The 25,000-nt window shown below is 45.4% G+C and overlaps 1 protein-coding gene across 1 annotated transcript in view; it reads left to right on the top strand.

The window, feature by feature from the left end:
- LOC135568914 (bifunctional heparan sulfate N-deacetylase/N-sulfotransferase 4-like) overlaps window positions 1-25,000 on the top strand; it is a 33,507-nt gene that overhangs the window by 1,312 nt on the left and 7,195 nt on the right. The window contains exons 3-5 of the mRNA XM_065015702.1: window positions 7,580-7,666; window positions 13,787-14,314; window positions 21,982-22,069. Of these exons, the coding sequence (XP_064871774.1) occupies window positions 7,580-7,666; window positions 13,787-14,314; window positions 21,982-22,069 (703 nt within the window). The remainder of the gene's footprint in view (window positions 1-7,579; window positions 7,667-13,786; window positions 14,315-21,981; window positions 22,070-25,000) is intronic.

Raw genomic sequence — 25,000 nt, 5'->3', positions numbered from 1 at the left:
TAATATTATTATTATTATGGGGAAGGGAGACCTGCCTCACTGACCAGGTTAATATTATTATTATTATGGGGAAGGGAGACCTGCCTCCTCTCACTGACCAGGTTAATATTATTATTATTATGGGGAAGGGAGACCTGTCTCCTCTCACTGACCAGGTTAATATTATTATTATTATGGGGAAGGGAGACCTGTCTCACTGACCAGGTTAATATTATTATTATTATGGGGAAGGGAGACCTGCCTCCTCTCACTGACCAGGTTAATATTATTATTATTATGGGGAAGGGAGACCTGTCTCCTCTCACTGACCAGGTTAATATTATTATTATTATGGGGAAGGGAGACCTGTCTTCTCCCACTGACCAGGTTAATATTATTATTATTATGGGGAAGGGAGACCTGTCTCACTGACCAGGTTAATATTATTATTATTATGGGGAAGGGAGACCTGTCTCACTGACCAGGTTAATATTATTATTATTATGGGGAAGGGAGACCTGCCTCACTGACCAGGTTAATATTATTATTATTATGGGGAAGGAGACCTGTCCTCTCACTGACCAGGTTAATATTATTATTATTATGGGGAAGGGAGACCTGCCTCCTCACTGACCAGGTTAATATTATTATTATTATGGGGAAGGAGACCTGTCTCACTGACCAGGTTAATATTATTATTATTATGGGGAAGGGAGACCTGTCTCCTCTCACTGACCAGGTTAATATTATTATTATTATTATGGGAAGGAGACCTGCCTCACTGACCAGGTTAATATTATTATTATTATGGGGAAGGGAGACCTGCCTCCTCTCACTGACCAGGTTAATATTATTATTATTATGGGGAAGGGAGACCTGTCTCCTCTCACTGACCAGGTTAATATTATTATTATTATGGGGAAGGGAGACCTGTCTCACTGACCAGGTTAATATTATTATTATTATGGGGAAGGGAGACCTGTCTCCTCTCACTGACCAGGTTAATATTAGTATTATTATGGGGAAGGGAGACCTGCGTCACTGACCAGGTTAATATTATTATTATTATGGGGAAGGGAGACCTGCCTCCTCTCACTGACCAGGTTAATATTATTATTATTATGGGGAAGGGAGACCTGTCTCACTGACCAGGTTAATGTTATTATTATTATGGGGAAGGGAGACCTGCCTCCTCTCACTGACCAGGTTAATATTATTATTATTATGGGGAAGGGAGACCTGCCTCCTCTCACTGACCAGGTTAATATTATTATTATTATGGGGAAGGGAGACCTGCCTCCTCTCACTGACCAGGTTAATATTATTATTATTATGGGGAAGGGAGACCTGTCTCCTCTCACTGACCAGGTTAATATTATTATTATTATGGGGAAGGGAGACCTGTCTCCTCTCACTGACCAGGTTAATATTAATATTATTATGGGGAAGGGAGACCTGTCTCCCCTCACTGACCAGGTTAATATTATTATTATTATGGGGAAGGGAGACCTGTCTCCTCTCACTGACCAGGTTAATATTATTATTATTATGGGGAAGGGAGACCTGCCTCCTCTCACTGACCAGGTTAATATTATTATTATTATGGGGAAGGGAGACCTGCCTCCTCTCACTGACCAGGTTAATATTATTATTATTATGGGGAAGGGAGACCTGTCTCCTCTCACTGACCAGGTTAATATTATTATTATTATGGGGAAGGGAGACCTGCCTCACTGACCAGGTTAATATTATTATTATTATGGGGAAGGGAGACCTGCCTCCTCTCACTGACCAGGTTAATATTATTATTATTATGGGGAAGGGAGACCTGTCTCACTGACCAGGTTAATGTTATTATTATTATGGGGAAGGGAGACCTGCCTCCTCTCACTGACCAGGTTAATATTATTATTATTATGGGGAAGGAGACCTGTCTCCTCTCACTGACCAGGTTAATATTATTATTATTATGGGAAGGGAGACCTGTCTCCTCTCACTGACCAGGTTAATATTAATATTATTATGGGGAAGGGAGACCTGTCTCCCCTCACTGACCAGGTTAATATTATTATTATTATGGGGAAGGGAGACCTGTCTCCTCTCACTGACCAGGTTAATATTATTATTATTATGGGGAAGGGAGACCTGCCTCCTCTCACTGACCAGGTTAATATTATTATTATTATGGGGAAGGAGACCTGTCTCCTCTCACTGACCAGGTTAATATTATTATTATTATGGGGAAGGGAGACCTGTCTCACTGACCAGGTTAATATTATTATTATTATGGGGAAGGGAGACCTGTCTCCTCTCACTGACCAGGTTAATATTATTATTATTATGGGGAAGGGAGACCTGTCTCACTGACCAGGTTAATATTATTATTATTATGGGGAAGGGAGACCTGTCTCCTCTCACTGACCAGGTTAATATTATTATTATTATGGGGAAGGGAGACCTGTCTCCTCTCACTGACCAGGTTATTATTATTATTATTATGGGGAAGGGAGACCTGTCTCCTCTCACTGACCAGGTTAATATTATTATTATTATGGGGAAGGGAGACCTGTCTCCCCTCACTGACCAGGTTAATATTATTATTATTATGGGGAAGGGAGACCTGCCTCCTCTCACTGACCAGGTTAATATTATTATTATTATGGGGAAGGGAGACCTGCCTCCTCTCACTGACCAGGTTAATATTATTATTATTATGGGGAAGGGAGACCTGCCTCACTGACCAGGTTAATATTATTATTATTATGGGGAAGGGAGACCTGTCTCCTCTCACTGACCAGGTTAATATTATTATTATTATGGGGAAGGGAGACCTGCCTCCTCTCACTGACCAGGTTAATATTATTATTATTATGGGGAAGGGAGACCTGTCTCCTCTCACTGACCAGGTTAATATTATTATTATTATGGGGAAGGAGACCTGCCTCTCTCACTGACCAGGTTAATATTATTATTATTATGGGGAAGGGAGACCTGTCTCCTCTCACTGACCAGGTTAATATTATTATTATTATGGGGAAGGGAGACCTGTCTCCTCTCACTGACCAGGTTAATATTATTATTATTATGGGGAAGGGAGACCTGTCTCACTGACCAGGTTAATATTATTATTATTATGGGGAAGGGAGACCTGTCTCACTGACCAGGTTAATATTATTATTATTATGGGGAAGGGAGACCTGTCTCCTCTCACTGACCAGGTTAATATTATTATTATTATGGGGAAGGGAGACCTGTCTCCTCTCACTGACCAGGTTAATATTATTATTATTATGGGGAAGGGAGACCTGTCTCACTGACCAGGTTAATATTATTATTATTATGGGGAAGGGAGACCTGTCTCCTCTCACTGACCAGGTTAATATTATTATTATTATGGGGAAGGGAGACCTGCCTCCTCTCACTGACCAGGTTAATATTATTATTATTATGGGGAAGGGAGACCTGTCTCCCCTCACTGACCAGGTTAATATTATTATTATTATGGGGAAGGGAGACCTGCCTCCCCTCACTGACCAGGTTAATATTATTATTATTATGGGGAAGGGAGACCTGTCTCCTCTCACTGACCAGGTTAATATTATTATTATTATGGGGAAGGGAGACCTGCCTCCTCTCACTGACCAGGTTAATATTATTATTATTATGGGGAAGGGAGACCTGTCTCACTGACCAGGTTAATATTATTATTATTATGGGGAAGGGAGACCTGTCTCCTCTCACTGACCAGGTTAATATTATTATTATTATGGGGAAGGGAGACCTGTCTCCTCTCACTGACCAGGTTAATATTATTATTATTATGGGAAGGGAGACCTGTCTCCTCTCACTGACCAGGTTAATATTATTATTATTATGGGGAAGGGAGACCTGTCTCCCTCACTGACCAGGTTAATATTATTATTATTATGGGGAAGGGAGACCTGCCTCCTCTCACTGACCAGGTTAATATTATTATTATTATGGGGAAGGGAGACCTGCCTCCTCTCACTGACCAGGTTAATATTATTATTATTATGGGGAAGGGAGACCTGCCTCCTCTCACTGACCAGGTTAATATTATTATTATTATGGGGAAGGGAGACCTGCCTCCTCTCACTGACCAGGTTAATATTATTATTATTATGGGGAAGGGAGACCTGTCTCCTCTCACTGACCAGGTTAATATTATTATTATTATGGGGAAGGGAGACCTGCCTCCTCTCACTGACCAGGTTAATATTATTATTATTATGGGGAAGGGAGACCTGTCTCCTCTCACTGACCAGGTTAATATTATTATTATTATGGGGAAGGGAGACCTGCCTCCTCTCACTGACCAGGTTAATATTATTATTATTATGGGGAAGGGAGACCTGTCTCCTCTCACTGACCAGGTTAATATTATTATTATTATGGGGAAGGGAGACCTGCCTCCTCTCACTGACCAGGTTAATATTATTATTATTATGGGGAAGGGAGACCTGTCTCCTCTCACTGACCAGGTTAATATTATTATTATTATGGGGAAGGGAGACCTGTCTCCTCTCACTGACCAGGTTAATATTATTATTATTATGGGGAAGGGAGACCTGTCTCACTGACCAGGTTAATATTATTATTATTATGGGGAAGGGAGACCTGTCTCACTGACCAGGTTAATATTATTATTATTATGGGGAAGGGAGACCTGTCTCCTCTCACTGACCAGGTTAATATTATTATTATTATGGGGAAGGGAGACCTGTCTCCTCTCACTGACCAGGTTAATATTATTATTATTATGGGGAAGGGAGACCTGTCTCACTGACCAGGTTAATATTATTATTATTATGGGGAAGGGAGACCTGTCTCCTCTCACTGACCAGGTTAATATTATTATTATTATGGGGAAGGGAGACCTGCCTCCTCTCACTGACCAGGTTAATATTATTATTATTATGGGGAAGGGAGACCTGTCTCCCCTCACTGACCAGGTTAATATTATTATTATTATGGGGAAGGGAGACCTGCCTCCCTCACTGACCAGGTTAATATTATTATTATTATGGGGAAGGGAGACCTGTCTCCTCTCACTGACCAGGTTAATATTATTATTATTATGGGGAAGGGAGACCTGCCTCCTCTCACTGACCAGGTTAATATTATTATTATTATGGGGAAGGGAGACCTGTCTCACTGACCAGGTTAATATTATTATTATTATGGGGAAGGGAGACCTGTCTCCTCTCACTGACCAGGTTAATATTATTATTATTATGGGGAAGGGAGACCTGTCTCACTGACCAGGTTAATATTATTATTATTATGGGGAAGGGAGACCTGTCTCACTGACCAGGTTAATATTATTATTATTATGGGGAAGGGAGACCTGCCTCACTGACCAGGTTAATATTATTATTATTATGGGGAAGGGAGACCTGCCTCCTCTCACTGACCAGGTTAATATTATTATTATTATGGGGAAGGGAGACCTGTCTCCTCTCACTGACCAGGTTAATATTATTATTATTATGGGGAAGGGAGACCTGCCTCCTCTCACTGACCAGGTTAATATTATTATTATTATGGGGAAGGGAGACCTGTCTCCTCTCACTGACCAGGTTAATATTATTATTATTATGGGGAAGGGAGACCTGCCTCCTCTCACTGACCAGGTTAATATTATTATTATTATGGGGAAGGGAGACCTGTCTCACTGACCAGGTTAGTATTATTATTATTATGGGGAAGGGAGACCTGCCTCACTGACCAGGTTAATATTATTATTATTATGGGGAAGGGAGACCTGTCTCACTGACCAGGTTAATATTATTATTATTATGGGGAAGGGAGACCTGTCTCACTGACCAGGTTAATATTATTATTATTATGGGGAAGGGAGACCTGCCTCCTCTCACTGACCAGGTTAATATTATTATTATTATGGGGAAGGGAGACCTGTCTCACTGACCAGGTTAATATTATTATTATTATGGGGAAGGGAGACCTGCCTCCTCTCACTGACCAGGTTAATATTATTATTATTATGGGGAAGGGAGACCTGCCTCACTGACCAGGTTAATATTATTATTATTATGGGGAAGGGAGACCTGCCTCACTGACCAGGTTAATATTATTATTATTATGGGGAAGGGAGACCTGTCTCCTCTCACTGACCAGGTTAATATTATTAATTATTATGGGGAAGGGAGACCTGCCTCCTCTCACTGACCAGGTTAATATTATTATTATTATGGGGAAGGGAGACTGTCTCCTCTCACTGACCAGGTTAATATTATTATTATTATGGGGAAGGGAGACCTGTCTCCTCTCACTGACCAGGTTAATATTATTATTATTATGGGGAAGGGAGACCTGCCTCCTCTCACTGACCAGGTTAATATTATTATTATTATGGGGAAGGGAGACCTGTCTCCTCTCACTGACCAGGTTAATATTATTATTATTATGGGGAAGGGAGACCTGTCTCCTCTCACTGACCAGGTTAATATTATTATTATTATGGGGAAGGGAGACCTGTCTCCTCTCACTGACCAGGTTAATATTGTTGTAATTTTATGATTCGTTTGAATATTTAACCTTTTTCATGGAGATCTGCTAACGTTGATCTGACGTTGCGAAATTTCAGTAACTTTCCAATATTGTTCCAAAAACGGTCTCAGTTTGAGGATTCTCGTAATCAGCAGGGAACAAGCAGGAAGTCAGTAATCCTCCAACCAAGGTTTAGGTCTCAGTTTGAGGATTCTCGTAATCAGCAGGGAACAAGCAGGAAGTCAGTAATCCTCCAACCAAGGTTTAGGTCTCAGTTTGAGGATTCTCGTAATCAGCAGGGAACAAGCAGGAAGTCAGTAATCCTCCAACCAAGGTTTAGGTCTCAGTTTGAGGATTCTCGTAATCAGCAATTTCCTGGAATGTTGCAACCCAAAGTCCAGTAGACTACTGAACAGCTTCTACCCCCCAAAACAGTAGACTGCTGAACAGCTTCTACCCCCCAAAACAGTAGACTGCTGAACAGCTTCTACCCCCCAAAACAGTAGACTGCTGAACAGTTTCTACCCCCGAAACATTAGACTACTGAACAGCTTCTACCCCCAAAACAGAAGACTGTTGAACAGCTTCTACCCCCAAAACAGTAGACTGCTGAACAGTTTCTACCCCCAAACAGTAGACTGCTGAACAGTTTCTACCCCCAAAACAGTAGACTGCTGAACAGTTTCTACCCCCAAAACAGTAGACTGCTGAACAGCTTTTACCCCCAAAACAGTAGTCTGCTGAACAGCTTCTACCCCCAAAACAGTAGACTACTGAACAGCTTTTACCCCCAAAACAGTAGACTGCTGAACAGTTTCTACCCCCAAGACAGTAGACTGTTGAACAGCTTCTACCCCCAAAACAGTAGACTGCTGAATAGTTTCTACCCCCAAAACAGAAGACTGTTGAACAGCTTCTACCCCCAACACAGAAGCTACCGCACGTTGCCGTGGTTACATCTAAAATCACAAGGGACCTGTAACACATCAAAAGCCAACCACACGTTGCCGTGGTTACGTCACCACAGAAGTGTAACAAGCTGTTTTACGTTGTTCTCTTTTTTTCAAAGGGGCGTGGTCGCTACATCCTGGTCATCTACGAGAGTCTGTTGAAGTACGCCCACACTGACCCCTGGAACAGACAGCTGCTACACCAGGTACAGACACACTGACCCCTGGTACAGACACACTGACCCCTGGAACAGACACACTGACCCCTGGAACAGACACACTGACCCCTGGAACAGACACACTGACCCCTGGAACAGACAGCTGCTACAACAGGTACAGACAGCTGCTACATCAGGTACAGACACACTGACCCCTGGTACAGACACACTGACCCCTGGAACAGACAGCTGCTACAACAGGTACAGACAGCTGCTACATCTGGTACAGACACACTGACCCCTGGAACAGACACACTGACCCCTGGTACAGACACACTGACCCCTGGAACAGACACACTGACCCCTGGAACAGACAGCTGCTACAACAGGTACAGACAGCTGCTACATCAGGTACAGACACACTGACCCCTGGTACAGACAGCTGCTACAACAGGTACAGACAGCTGCTACATCAGGTACAGACACACTGACCCCTGGTACAGACACACTGACCCCTGGAACAGACAGCTGCTACAACAGGTACAGACAGCTGCTACATCAGGTACAGACACACTGACCCCTGGAACAGACACACTGACCCCTGGAACAGACAGCTGCTACACCAGGTACAGACACACTGACCCCTGGTACAGACACACTGACCCCTGGAACAGACACACTGACCCCTGGTACAGACAGCTGTTACACCAGGTACAGACACACTGACCCCTGGAACAGACACACTGACCCCAGGAACAGACACACTGACCCCTGGAACAGACACACTGACCCCAGGAACAGACACACTGACCCCTGGTACAGACACACTGACCCCAGGAACAGACACACTGACCCCTGGAACAGACAGCTGTTACACCAGGTACAGACACACTGACCCCTGGTACAGACACACTGACCCCTGGAACAGACACACTGACCCCTGGAACAGACACACTGACCCCTGGAACAGACACACTGACCCCTGGTACAGACACACTGACCCCTGGTACAGACACACTGACCCCTGGAACAGACAGCTGTTACACCAGGTACAGACACACTGACCCCTGGAACAGACACACTGACCCCAGGAACAGACAGCTGTTACACCAGGTACAGACACACTGACCCCTGGAACAGACACACTGACCCCTGGAACAGACACACTGACCCCTGGAACAGACACACTGACCCCTGGTACAGACACACTGACCCCTACACCAGGTACAGACACACTGACCCCTGGAACAGACACACTGACCCCTGGAACAGACACACTGACCCCTGGAATAGACACACTGACCCCTGGTACAGACACACTGACCCCTGGAACAGACACACTGACCCCTGGAACAGACACACTGACCCCTGGTACAGACACACTGACCCCTGGAACAGACACACTGACCCCTGGAACAGAGACACTGACCCCTGGTACAGACACACTGACCCCTGGAACAGACAGCTGTTACACCAGGTACAGACACACTGACCCCTGGTACAGACACACTGACCCCTGGTACAGACACACTGACCCCTGGAACAGACACACTGACCCCTGGTACAGACAGCTGCTACACCAGGTACAGACACACTGACCCCTGGAACAGACACACTGACCCCTGGAACAGATACACTGACCCCAGGTACAGACACACTGACCCCTGGAACAGACAGCTGCTACACCAGGTACAGACACACTGACCCCTGGTACAGACACACTGACCCCTGGAACAGACACACTGACCCCTGGAACAGACAGCTGCTACACCAGGTACAGACACACTGACCCCTGGAACAGACAGCTGCTACACCAGGTACAGACACACTGACCCCTGGTACAGACACACTGACCCCTGGAACAGACACACTGACCCCTGGAACAGACACACTGACCCCTGGAACAGACACACTGACACCTGGTACAGACACACTGACCCCTGGAACAGACAGCTGATACACCAGGAACAGACACACTGACCCCTGGAACAGACACACTGACCCCTGGAACAGACACACTGACCCCTGGTACAGACACACTGACCCCTGGAACAGACACACTGATCCCTGGTACAGACACACTGACCCCTGGTACAGACACACTGACCCCTGGAACAGACACACTGACCCCTGGTACAGACACACTGACCCCTGGAACAGACACACTGACCCCTGGAACAGACACACTGACCCCTGGAACAGACACACTGACCCCTGGTACAGACACACTGACCCCTGGAACAGACTTACTGACCCCTGGTACAGACACACTGACCCCTGGAACAGACACACTGACCCCTGGAACAGACACACTGACCCCTGGTACAGACACACTGACCCCTGGAACAGACACACTGACCCCTGGTACAGACTCACTGACCCCTGGTACAGACACACTGACCCCTGGAACAGACACACTGACCCCTGGAACAGACACACTGACCCCTGGAACAGACACACTGACCCCTGGTACAGACACACTGACCCCTGGAACAGACACACTGACCCCAGGAACAGACACACTGACCCCTGGAACAGACACACTGACCCCTGGAACAGACACACTGACCCCAGGAACAGACACACTGACCCCTGGTACAGACACACTGACCCCAGGAACAGACACACTGACCCCTGGAACAGACACACTGACCCCTGGAACAGACACACTGACCCCAGGAACAGACACACTGACCCCTGGAACAGACACACTGACCCCTGGAACAGACACACTGACCCCAGGAACAGACACACTGACCCCTGGTACAGACACACTGACCCCAGGAACAGACACACTGACCCCTGGAACAGACACACTGACCCCTGGAACAGACACACTGACCCCTGGAACAGACACACTGACCCCTGGTACAGACACACTGACCCCTGGAACAGACACACTGACCCCTGGAACAGACACACTGACCCCTGGTACAGACACACTGACCCCTGGAACAGACACACTGACCCCTGGAACAGACACACTGACCCCTGGTACAGACACACTGACCCCTGGAACAGACACACTGACCCCTGGAACAGACACACTGACCCCTGGAACAGACACACTGACCCCTGGAACAGACAGCTGTTGAACGTTCACTAACGTTCGTCTGGTTGTCAACTAACATTAACTAACATTAACTAACATTAACTAACGTTCGTCTGGTTGTCAACTAACATTAACTAACATTAACTAACGTTCGTCTGGTTGTCAACTAACATTAACTAACATTAACTAACGTTCGTCTGGTTGTCAGCTAACATTAACTAACGTTTGTCTGGTTGTCAACTAACATTAACTAACATTCACTAACGTTCGTCTGGTTGTCAACTAACATTAACTAACGTTCGTCTGGTTGTCAGCAAACATTAACTAACGTTCGTCTGGTTGTCAGCTAACATTAACTAACATTCGTCTGGTTGTCAACTAACATTAACTAACGTTCACTAACGTTCGTCTGGTTGTCAACTAACATTAACTAACGTTCGTCTGGTTGTCAGCTAACGTTCACTAACGTTCGTCTGGTTGTCAGCTAACATTAACTAACGTTCGTCTGGTTGTCAACTAACATTAACTAACATTAACTAACGTTAGTCTGGTTGTCAGCTAACATTAACTAACATTCACTAACGTTCGTCTGGTTGTCAACTAACATTAACTAACATTCACTAACGTTCGTCTGGTTGTCAGCTAACGTTCACTAACGTTCGTCTGGTTGTCAGCTAACATTAACTAACGTTCGTCTGGTTGTCAACTAACATTAACTAACATTAACTAACGTTAGTCTGGTTGTCAGCTAACATTAACTAACATTCACTAACGTTCGTCTGGTTGTCAACTAACATTAACTAACATTCACTAACGTTCGTCTGGTTGTCAACTAACATTAACTAACATTCACTAACGTTCGTCTGGTCGTCAACTAACATTAACTAACATTCACTAACGTTCGTCTGGTTGTCAACTAACATTAACTAACATTAACTAACGTTCGTCTGGTTGTCAACTAACATTAACTAACGTTCGTCTGGTTGTCAACTAACATTAACTAACATTCACTAACGTTCGTCTGGTTGTCAACTAACATGAACTAACGTTCGTCTGGTTTTCAGCTAACATTAACTAACATTAACTAACGTTCGTCTGGTTGTCAGCTAACATTAACTAACATTAACTAACGTTCGTCTGGTTGTCAGCTAACATTAACTAACGTTCGTCTGGTTGTCAGCTAACATTAACTAACATTAACTAACGTTCGTCTGGTTGTCAGCTAACATTCACTAACGTTCGTCTGGTTGTCAGCTAACATTAACTAACATTCACTAACGTTCGTCTGGTTGTCAACTAACGTTCGTCTGGTTGTCAGCTAACGTTCACTAACGTTCGTCTGGTTGTCAGCTAACAGTCACTAACGTTCGTCTGGTTGTCAGCTAACATTAAATAACGTTTGTCTGGTTGTCAACTAACGTTAGTCTGGTTGTCAGCTAACATTCACTAACGTTCGTCTGGTTGTCAGCTAACATTCACTAACGTTCGTCTGGTTGTCAGCTAACATTCACTAACGTTCGTCTGGTTGTCAGCTAACGTTCACTAACGTTCGTCTGGTTGTCAGCTAACGTTCACTAACGTTCGTCTGGTTGTCAGTTAACATTCACTAACGTTCGTCTGGTTGTCAGTTAACATTAACTAACGTTCCTCTGGTTGTCAGCTAACATTAACTAACATTCACTAACGTTGGTCTGGTTGTCAACTAACGTTTGTCTGGTTGTCAGCTAACGTTCACTAACGTTCGTCTGGTTGTCAGCTAACGTTCGTCTGGTTGTCAGCTAACATTAACTAACGTTCGTCTGGTTGTCAGCTAACGTTCACTAACGTTCGTCTGGTTGTCAGCTAACGTAGTCTGGTTGTCAGCTAACGTTCACTAACGTTCGTCTGGTTGTCAGCTAACGTTCGTCTGGTTGTCAGCTAACATTAACTAATGTTCGTCTGGTTGTCAGCTAACATTAACTAACGTTCGTCTGGTTGTCAGCTAACGTTCACTAACGTTCGTCTGGTTGTCAGCTAACGTTCGTCTGGTTGTCTGCTAACATTAGTCCTGTTGTCTGCTAACATTAACTAACGTCCGTCTGGTTGTCAGCTAACATTAACTAACGTTCGTCTGGTTGTCAGCTAACATTAACTAACGTTCATCTGGTTGTCAACTAACATTAACTAACATTCGTCTGGTTGTCAGCTAACATTAACTAACATTCGTCTGGTTGTCAGCTAACATTAACTAACGCTCGTCCTGGTTGTCAGCTAACGCTCACTAACGCTCGCCTGGTTGTCAACTAACATTAACTAACATTCACTAACGTTAGTCTGGTTGTCAGCTAACATTAACTAACGCTCGCCTGGTTGTCAACTAACATTAACTAACATTAACTAACGCTCGCCTGGTTGTCAACTAACATTAACTAACATTAACTAACGCTCGTCCTGGTTGTCAACTAACATTAACTAACGCTCGTCCTGGTTGTCAGCAAACATTAACTAACGCTCGCCTGGTTGTCAGCTAACATTAACTAACGTTCGTCTGGTTGTCAACTAACATTAACTAACGTTCACTAACGTTCGTCTGGTTGTCAACTAACATTAACTAACTTTCGTCTGGTTGTCAGCTAACGTTCACTAACGTTCGTCTGGTTGTCAGCTAACATTAACTAACGTTCGTCTGGTTGTCAACTAACATTAACTAACATTCACTAACGTTAGTCTGGTTGTCAGCTAACATTAACTAACGTTCGTCTGGTTGTCATCTAACATTAACTAACGTTCGTCTGGTTGTCAACTAACATTAACTAACGTTCGTCTGGTTGTCAGCTAACATTAACTAACGTTCGTCTGGTTGTCAACTAACATTAACTAACATTCACTAACGTTCGTCTGGTTGTCAACTAACATTAACTAACGTTCACTAACGTTCGTCTGGTTGTCAACTAACATTAACTAACATTCACTAACGTTCGTCTGGTTGTCAACTAACATTAACTAACGTTCACTAACGTTCGTCTGGTTGTCAGCTAACGTTCACTAACGTTTGTCTGGTTGTCAGCTAACATTCACTAACGTTCGTCTGGTTGTCAGCTGCCTCTTGCCAAATGTTGTCCCTTGTTGTCCCCCAGTACTGTCTCCGTTATCGAGTCGGCATCATCACCTTCCATATGGCCAATCAGAACTCTCCGCCCCTGCTGAATCTCCGGGGTCTTCCCCTGCTGCTACGGACCAATCAGGCGCTCCGAGACGCCTCTGTGATGTCACGTTCTCCCCTCCTCCACCTGACGCGGGCTGAGACGGACCGTGGACCACTCCCTGGCGATGACTGGACCACGTTCTCCTCCAACCACTCCTCCTACCAAGCGGTTGTCCAGACACGGCCCAGGGAGGGAGGCAGCGGAGATAATCCAGTCCCTGGTTTGAGTCGGGGCCTACGGGCTACGGTGGTGTTGGACGCGGGGCTTTTTGACGGTGTCCGGAGGGTCGTCTTCGGACACGGTCTGGGATACTGGCTACACAGGCTCCTATTGGTGGACGCTATCACTTACCTCACGGACAGGAAGTTGTCGTTGGGGCTGGAGCGTCACATCCTGGTGGATATCGACGACATCTTTGTTGGGAAGGAAGGAACACGCATGAACACCAAGGATGTTAAGGTAGGAGGAAACAGGGGGGCTCCATGAACACCAAGGATGTTAAGGTAGGAGGAAACAGGGGGGCTCCATGAACACCAAGGATGTTAAGGTAGGAGGAAACAGGGGGGCTCCATGAACACCAAGGATGTTAAGGTAGGAGGAAACGGGGGGGCTCCATGAACACCAAGGAGTTAAGGTAGGAGGAAACAGGGGGGCTCCATGAACACCAAGGATGTTAAGGTAGGAGGAAATGGGGGCTCCATGGTCACCAAGGATGTTAAGGTAGGAGGAAACAGGAGGGGGCGGGGCTCCATGAACACCAAGGATGTTAAGGTAGGAGGAAACAGGGGGGCTCCATGAACACCAAGGATGTTAAGGTAGGAGGAAATGGGGGGGGCGGGCCTCCCAGTGTGTCTGAGATTAGACCAGGGCCTTTTGTTTGGCTCACTGCAGTGTGTATTAGTGTGTGTGACAGGGGAGGTGTGTGTGTGTGTGTGTGTGTGTGTGTGTGTGTGTGTGTGTGTGTGTGTGTGTGTGTGTGTGTGTGTGTGTGTGTGTGTGTGTGTGTGTGTGTGTGTGTGTGTGACAGCGGAGAGGTGTGTGTTGTGACAGGGGAGAGGTGTGTTGCTCTGCAGTGTGTCTGAGATTAGACCAGGGCCTTTTGCTTGGCTCACTGCATTGATCCTGACACCACACAGCCTGCACTCTGGGGAGAAAGGTGTGTGTGTGTGTGCGTGTGTGTGTGTGTGTGTGTGTGTTTGCTTAGCTCTGTAGATTAGAATGTCACTACCTGTCAGTGTTTGACATTTTTCCTATAATGCATCAGAAATATGACCTGAACATCTAGGACCTTGGAGAGAGGGGGGGAAGGAGAGAGAGAGAGAAGGAGTGAGGGAGGGAGGGGGAACAGACACAGAGAGAGGAGGTGAGAGAGAGAGAAAGAGAGAGAGAGAGAGAGAGAGAGAGAGAGGATGGGAGGGGAGGTGGACAGACACAGAGAGAGGAGGTGAGAGAGAGAGAAAGAGAGAGAGAGAAAGAGAGAGAGAGAGAGAGACAGAGAGAGAGAGAGAGGAGGGGAGGGGGGACAGACACAGAGAGGAGGTGAGAGAGAGAGAAAGAGAGAGAGAGAAAGAGAGAGAGAGAAAGAGAGAGAGAGAGAGAGAGAGAGAGGAGGGGAGGGGGACAGACACAGAGAGAGAAGGAGAGATTATACTAGCCTGCCCAACACCTCAGACAGAGGGAGAAGGAGAGAAGGTAGAGAGAGATAGATAGAGGGGACAGGAAAGTAGGGAGATGGGGAAAGGGGGAATGTCTGAAAAGGGTAGAGATTGAAAGAGATACAGAAAGAGAGAGAGAGATGAGGACAGCTGGAGAGAGAAAGAGAGACAGATGTTGAGAGATAGAGAGAGAGATGAGGACAGATGGAGAGAGAAAGAGAGACAGATGTTGAGAGAGAGAGAGAGATGAGGACAGATGGAGAGAGAAAGAGAGACAGATGTTGAGAGATAGAGAGAGAGATGAGGACAGATGGAGAGAGGAGAGAAAGGGGAGGAGAGAGAGAGAGAGAGACGGGGATAGATGGAGAGAGGAGAGAAATGGGAGGAGAGAGAGAGAGACGGGGATAGATGGAGAGAGAAAGAGAAAGGGGAGGAGAGAGAGAGAGATGGGGATAGATGGAGAGAGAGACTGAGAAAAAGAGAGAGAGAAAGAGAGAGAGACGGGGATAGATGGAGAGAGGAGAGACAGACTGAGGGAAAGGGAGAGAGACGGGGATAGATGGAGAGAGGAGAGACAGACAGAGAAAGAGAGATAGACGGGGATAGATGGAGAGAGAGACTGAGAGAAAGAGAGATAGACGGGGATAGATGGAGAGAGGAGAGAAAGGGGAGGAGAGAGAGAGAGAGAGATGGGGATAGATGGAGAGAGGAGAGACAGACGTTGAGAGATGGAGAGAGAGAGACGGGGATAGATGGAGAGAGGAGAGACAGACTGAGAGATAGAGAGAGAGACGGGATAGATGGAGAGAGGAGAGAAAGGGGAGGGGAGAGAGAGAGATGGGGATAGATGGAGAGAGGAGAGAAAGGGGAGGAGAGAGAGAGAGACGGGGATAGATGGAGAGAGAAAGAGAGACAGACAGAGATAGAGAGAGAGATGGGGATAGATGGAGAGAGGAGAGACAGACGTTAAGAGATAGAGAGAGAGACGGGGATAGATGGAGAGAGGAGAGACAGACTGAGAGATAGAGAGAGAGATGGGGATAGATGGAGAGAGGAGAGACAGACTGAGAGAAAGAGAGAGAGATGGGGATAGATGGAGAGAGGAGAGACAGACGTTGAGAGATAGAGAGAGACGGGGATAGATGGAGAGAGGAGAGACAGACTGAGAGATAGAGAGAGATGGGGATAGATGGAGAGAGGAGAGACAGACTGAGAGATAGAGAGAGAGACGGGGATAGATGGAGAGACAGACTGAGAGATAGAGAGAGAGACGGGGATAGATGGAGAGAGGAGAGACAGACTGAGAGATAGAGAGAGAGACGGGGATAGATGGAGAGAGGAGAGAAAGGGGAGAGAGAGAGAGAGAGACGGGGATAGATGGAGAGAGGAGAGAAAGGGGAGGAGAGAGAGAGAGAGACGGGGATAGATGGAGAGAGGAGAGACAGACTGAGAGATAGAGAGAGAGACGGGGATAGATGGAGAGAGGAGAGACAGACTGAGAGATAGAGAGAGAGATGGGGATAGATGGAGAGAGGAGAGACAGACTGAGAGATAGAGAGAGAGACGGGGATAGATGGAGAGAGGAGAGACAGACTGAGAGATAGAGAGAGAGACGGGGATAGATGGAGAGAGGAGAGACAGACTGAGAGATAGAGAGAGAGATGGGGATAGATGGAGAGAGGAGAGACAGACTGAGAGATAGAGAGAGAGATGGGGATAGATGGAGAGAGGAGAGACAGACAGAGAAAGAGAGAGAGACGGGGATAGATGGAGAGAGAGACTGAGAGAAAGAGAGAGAGACGGGGATAGATGGAGAGAGGAGAGAAAGGGGAGGAGAGAGAGAGAGAGACGGGGATAGATGGAGAGAGAACGAGAGACAGACTGAGAGATAGAGAGAGAGATGGGGATAGATGGAGAGAGGAGAGACAGACGTTGAGAGATGGAGAGAGAGACGGGGATAGATGGAGAGAGGAGAGAAAGGGGAGGAGAGAGAGAGAGAGACGGGGATAGATGGACAGAGAAGAGACAGACTGAGAGAAAGAGAGAGAGACGGGGATAGATGGAGAGACAGACTGGGAGAAAGAGAGAGAGACGGGGACAGATGGAGAGAGGAGAGACAGACTGAGAGAAAGAGAGAGAAACGGGGATAGATGGAGAGAGGAGAGAGACAGACTGAGAGAAAGAGAGAGAGACGGGGACAGATGGAGAGAGGAGAGACAGACTGAGAGAAAGAGAGAGAGACGGGGATAGATGGAGAGAGGAGAGAAAGGGGAGGAGAGAGAGAGAGAGACGGGGATAGATGGAGAGAGAGACGGGGATAGATGGAGAGAGGAGAGACAGACTGAGAGATAGAGAGAGAGACGGGGATAGATGGAGAGACAGACTGAGAGAAAGAGAGAGAGACGGGGACAGATGGAGAGAGGAGAGACACACTGAGAGAAAGAGAGAGAGATGGGGATAGATGGAGAGAGGAGAGAGACAGACTGAGAGAAAAGAGAGAGACGGGGACAGATGGAGAGAGGAGAGACAGACTGAGAGAAAGAGAGAGAGACAGGGATAGATGGAGAGAGGAGAGACAGACTGAGAGATAGAGAGAGAGATGGGGATAGATGGAGAGAGGAGAGACAGACTGAGAGAAAGAGAGAGAGATGGGGATAGATGGAGAGAGGAGAGACAGACGTTGAGAGATAGAGAGAGAGACGGGGATAGATGGAGAGAGGAGAGACAGACTGAGAGATAGGGAGAGAGACGGGGATAGATGGAGAGAGGAAAGACAGACTGAGAGATAGAGAGAGAGATGGGGATAGATGGAGAGAGGAGAGAAAGGGGAGGAGAGAGAGAGAGAGACGGGGATAGATGGAGAGAGGAGAGAAAGGGGAGGAGAGAGAGAGAGAGACGGGGATAGATGGAGAGAGGAGAGAAAGGGGAGGAGAGAGAGAGAGAGACGGGGATAGATGGAGAGAGGAGAGACAGACTGGGAGAAAGAGAGAGAGATGGGGATAGATGGAGAGAGAAGAGACAGACTGAGAGAAAGAGAGAGAGAGATGGGGATAGATGGAGAGAGGAGAGAAAGGGGAGGAGAGAGAGAGAGACGGGGATAGATGGAGAGAGGAGAGACAGCCTGAGAGAAAGAGAGAGAGAGACGGGGATAGATGGAGAGAGGAGAGACAGACTGAGAGATAGAGAGAGATGGGGATAGATCGAGAGAGGAGAGACAGACTGAGAGAAAGAGAGAGAGACAGGGATAGATGGAGAGAGAAGAGACAGACTGAGAGAAAGAGAGAGAGACGGGGATAGATGGAGAGAGGAGAGAAAGGGAGAGAGAGAGAGAGACGGGGATAGATGGAGAGAGGAGAGACAGACTGAGAGATAGAGAGAGAGATGGGGATAGATGGAGAGAGAAGAGAAAGGGGAGGAGAGAGAGAGAGATACAGGGATAGATGGAGAGAGGAGAGACAGACTGAGAGAAAGAGAGAGACACGGGGATAGATGGAGAGAGGAGAGACAGACTGAGAGAAAGAGAGAGAGAGACGGGGATAGATGGACAGAGGAGAGACAGACTGAGAGAAAGAGAGAGAGAGACGGGGATAGATGGAGAGAGGAGAGACAGACTGAGAGATAGAGAGAGAGATGGGGATAGATGGAGAGAGGAGAGACAGACTGAGAGAAAGAGAGAGAGACAGGGATAGATGGAGAGAGAAGAGACAGACTGAGAGAAAGAGAGAGAGACGGGGATAGATGGAGAGAGGAGAGAAAGGGGAGGAGAGAGAGAGAGACGGGGATAGATGGAGAGAGGAGAGACAGACTGAGAGATAGAGAGAGAGATGGGGATAGATGGAGAGAGGAGAGAAAGGGGAGGAGAGAGAGAGAGACGGGGATAGATGGAGAGAGGAGAGAAAGGGGAGGAGAGAGAGAGAGAGAGACGGGGATAGATGGAGAGAGGAGAGAAAGGGAGGAGAGAGAGAGAGACGGGGATAGATGGAGAGAGGAGAGACAGACTGGGAGAAAGAGAGAGAGATGGGGATAGATGGAGAGAGAAGAGACAGACTGAGAGAAAGAGAGAGAGAGATGGGGATAGATGGAGAGAGGAGAGAAAGGGGAGGAGAGAGAGAGACGGGGATAGATGGAGAGAGGAGAGACAGACTGAGAGAAAGAGAGAGAGACGGGGATAGATGGAGAGAGGAGAGAGACTGAGAGAAAGAGAGAGACGGGGATAGATGGAGAGAGGAGAGACAGACTGAGAGATAGAGAGAGAGACGGGGATAGATGGAGAGAGGAGAGACAGACTGAGAGAAAGAGAGAGAGACGGGGATAGATGGAGAGAGGAGAGAGACAGACTGAGAGAAAGAGAGAGAGATGGGGATAGATGGAGAGAGGAGAGACAGACGTTGAGAGATAGAGAGAGAGACGGGGATAGATGGAGAGAGGAGAGAGACAGACTGAGAGAAAGAGAGAGAGATGGGGATAGATGGAGAGAAAGAGACAAGAGAATGATACTGCTGTATCAGCCTTCCTTTAAAATAAAACAGTTGTCTTCAGAGAATTTGACATTTTCACAGCGAGATTGAGAGAAGTATGGAAGTAGAGGGGGAGGAGAAATATGGGGGAGAGGGAAATGGAATGAGAGGGGGAGGAGAATGAGAGAGAAGGAGGAAGAGAGAACAGAGAGGGGGGAGAGAGAGAGGAGAGGGGGAGAGAGAGAAGAGAGGGAAGAGAGAGGGAAGGGGAAAGTAAGAGAAGAAAAAGGGGAAGAGAGAGAGGAGAAGAAATTGGGGAGAGAGAGAAGAGAGGAGAGAGGAGGGAAGTGGAAAGAGAGGAGAGAATGGGGAAGAGAGAGGAGAGAGAGAGAAGATAGGGGAGAGGAGGCAAGGGGAAAGAGGGAGGAGAGAAAGGGAAGGGGAGAGGAGAAGAAAGGGGAGGAGAGAGGAGGGAAGGGGAACGAGAGGAGAGAGGGGAGAGGAGGCAAGGGGAAAGAGGTAGGAGAGAAAGGGAAGGGGAGAGGAGAAGAAATGGGAGGAGAGAGGAGGGAAGGGGATCGAGAGGGGAGAAAGGGAAGGGGAGAGAAGAGAAGAGGGGGGAAAGAGAGAGGAGAGAGAGGGGGGAGGAAAATGACACCCAAATCTAACTGCCTGATATAATTTTTTATTATTTCAAATGTAACCTTTATTTAACTATGCATATTATTGGTATCATTTGAAAGGAAACACTTTGAAGTTTGTGGAAATGTAAAATGAATGTAGGAGAATGTAACACATGAGATCTAACACACTCAGACATTTAGAACACCCAGACATTTAGAACACTCAGACATTTAGAACACCCGGACATTTAGAACACCCAGACATTTAGAACACTCAGACATTTAGAACACCCAGACATTTAGAACACTCAGACATTTAGAACACTCAGACATTTAGAACACCCAGACATTTAGAACACCCAGACATTTAGAACACCCAGACATTTAGAACACTCAGACATTTAGAACACCCAGACATTTAGAACACTCAGACATTTAGAACACCCGGACATTTAGAACACCCAGACATTTAGAACATCCAGACATTTAGAACACTCAGACATTTAGAACATCCAGACATTTAGAACACTCAGACATTTAGAACACCCAGACATTTAGAACATCCAGACATTTAGAACACTCAGACATTTAGAACACCCAGACATTTAGAACACCCAGACATTTAGAACATCCAGACATTTAGAACACTCAGACATTTAGAACACCCAGACATTTAGAACATCCAGACATTTAGAACACTCAGACATTTAGAACACCCAGACATTTAGAACACTCAGACATTTAGAACACCCAGACATTTAAAACACCCAGACATTTATAACACCCAGACATTTAGAACACCCGACATTTAAAACAACCAGACATTTAGAACACCCAGACATTTAAAACACTCAGAACATTCAGAACACTCAGAACATTTAGAACACTCAGACATTTAGAACACTCAGAACATTTGGAACACTCAGAACATTTAGAACACTCCACATTTAGAACACTCAGGCATTTAGAACACTCAGAACATTTAGAACACTCAGCACATTTAGAACACTCAACATTTAGAACACAGGCATTTAGAACATGTAGAACACTCAGAACATTTAGAACACTCAGAACATTTAGAACACTCCACATTTAGAACACTCAGGCATTTAGAACACTCAGAACATTTAGAACACTCAGAACATTTAGAACACTCAGGCATTTAGAACACTCAGAACATTTAGAACACTCAGAACATTTAGAACACTCAGACATTTAGAACACTCAGAACATTTAGAACACTCAGAACATTTAGAACACTCAGGCATTTAGAACACTCAGAACATTTAGAACACTCAGGCATTTATAACACTCACAACATTTAGAACTCTCAGAACATTTAGAAGAGATCATAGAACAAATTGAACACAACTCTCTCTCTCTTTCTCCAGGCCCTCCTGGACACTCAGAACCAGCTGAGATCTCAAATCACCAACTTCACCTTTAATCTGGGCTTCTCTGGAAAGTTCTACCATACAGGTACAGTACAATGTTACAATGTTCTATCATATTAAGGACATTAATTATATAGAGACAGTAACCAGTCATATAACTACTGACAGAACCAGTCATATAACTACTGTCAGAACCAGTGAGAACCAGTCATATAACTACTGACAGAACCAGTCAAAACCAGTCATATAACTACTGTCAGAACCAGTCATATAACTACTGACAGAACCAGTCAGAATCAGTCATATAACTACTGTCAGAACCAGTCATAACCAGTCATATAACTACTGTCAGAACCAGTCATTTAACTACTGACAGAACCAGTCATATAACTACTGTCAGAACCAGTCAGAACCAGTCATATAACTACTGACAGAACCAGTCAGAACCAGTCATATAACTACTGTCAGAACCAGTCATATAACTACTGAAAGAACCAGTCATAACCAGTCATACAACTACTGACAGAACCAGTCAGAACCAGTCATATAACTACTGACAGAACCAGTCAGAACCAGTCATATAACTACTGACAGAACCAGTCATATAACTACTGTCAGAACCAGTCATAACCAGTCATACAACTACTGACAGAACCAGTCAGAACCAGTCATTTAACTACTGACAGAACCAGTCATATAACTACTGTCAGAACCAGTCAGAACCAGTCATATAACTACTGACAGAACCAGTCAGAACCAGTCATATAACTACTGTCAGAACCAGTCATATAACTACTGTCAGAACCAGTCATAACCAGTCATACAACTACTGACAGAACCAGTCAGAACCAGTCATATAACTACTGACAGAACCAGTCAGAACCAGTCATATAACTACTGACAGAACCAGTCATATAACTACTGTCAGAACCAGTCATAACAAGTCATATAACTACTGACAGAACCAGTCATATAACTACTGAAAGAACCAGTCAGAACCAGTCATATAACTACTGAAAGAACCAGTCAGAACCAGTCATATAACTACTGAAAGAACCAGTCAGAACCAGTCATATAACTACTGTCAGAACCAGTCATATAACTACTGTCAGAACCAGTCAGAACCAGTCATATAACTACTGACAGAACCAGTCATAACAAGTCATATAACTACTGACAGAACCAGTCAGAACCAGTCATATAACTACTGTCAGAACCAGTCATATAACTACTGACAGAACCAGTCAGAACCAGTCATATAACTACTGTCAGAACCAGTCATATAACTACTGACAGAACCAGTCAGAACCAGTCATATAACTACTGTCAGAACCAGTCATAACAAGTCATAACTACTGACAGAACCAGTCATATAACTACTGACAGAACCAGTCAGAACCAGTCTGAACCAGTCATATAACTACTGACAGAACCAGTCATATAACTACTGACAGAACCAGTCAGAACCAGTCATATAACTACTGACAGAACCAGTCAGAACCAGTCAGAACCAGTCATATAACTACTGACAGAACCAGTCAGAACCAGTCATATAACTACTGACAGAACCAGTCAGAACCAGTCATATAACTACTGTCAGAACCAGTCAGAACCAGTCATATAACTACTGTCAGAACCAGTCATATAACTACTGAAAGAACCAGTCATAACCAGTCATATAACTACTGTCAGAACCAGTCATATAACTACTGACAGAACCAGTCATATAACTACAGTCAGAACTAGTCATATAATTAATGTCAGAACCAGTCATATAACTACTGTCAGAACCAGTCAGAACCAGTCATATAACTACTGACAGAACCAGTCATATAACTACTGACAGAACCAGTCATATAACTACTGACAGAACCAGTCAGAACCAGTCATATAACTACTGACAGAACCAGTCATATAACTACTGACAGAACCAGTCAGAACCAGTCATATAACTACTGACAGAACCAGTCAAATAACTACTGTCAGAACCAGTCAGAACCAGTCATCTAACTACTGACAGAACCAGTCATATAACTACTGACAGAACCAGTCATATAACTACTGTCAGAACCAGTCAGAACCAGTCATATAACTACTGTCAGAACCAGTCAGAACTAGTCATATAACTACTGACAGAACCAGTCAGAACCAGTCATATAACTACTGACAGAACCAGTCATATAACTACTGACAGAACCAGTCATATAACTACTGACAGAACCAGTCATATAACTACTGAAAGAACCAGTCAGAACCAGTCATATAACTACTGAAAGAACCAGTCAGAACCAGTCATATAACTACTGAAAGAACCAGTCAGAACCAGTCATATAACTACTGTCAGAACCAGTCATATAACTACTGTCAGAACCAGTCAGAACCAGTCATATAACTACTGACAGAACCAGTCATAACAAGTCATATAACTACTGACAGAACCAGTCAGAACCAGTCATATAACTACTGTCAGAACCAGTCATATAACTACTGACAGAACCAGTCAGAACCAGTCATATAACTACTGTCAGAACCAGTCATATAACTACTGACAGAACCAGTCAGAACCAGTCATATAACTACTGTCAGAACCAGTCATAACAAGTCATAACTACTGACAGAACCAGTCATATAACTACTGTCAGAACCAGTCATAACAAGTCATATAACTACTGACAGAACCAGTCAGAACCAGTCAGAACCAGTCATATAACTACTGACAGAACCAGTCATATAACTACTGACAGAACCAGTCAGAACCAGTCATATAACTACTGACAGAACCAGTCAGAACCAGTCAGAACCAGTCATATAACTACTGACAGAACCAGTCAGAACCAGTCATATAACTACTGACAGAACCAGTCAGAACCAGTCATATAACTACTGTCAGAACCAGTCAGAACCAGTCATATAACTACTGTCAGAACCAGTCATATAACTACTGAAAGAACCAGTCATAACCAGTCATATAACTACTGTCAGAACCAGTCATATAACTACTGACAGAACCAGTCAT

This window comes from Oncorhynchus nerka, unplaced genomic scaffold, assembly GCF_034236695.1.
Source record: "Oncorhynchus nerka isolate Pitt River unplaced genomic scaffold, Oner_Uvic_2.0 unplaced_scaffold_1338, whole genome shotgun sequence".
Classification (NCBI taxonomy): Eukaryota; Metazoa; Chordata; class Actinopteri; order Salmoniformes; family Salmonidae; genus Oncorhynchus; species Oncorhynchus nerka.
The sequence above is the reverse complement of the archived record's forward strand: the minus strand, read 5'-3'. Positions and strand labels throughout refer to the sequence as shown.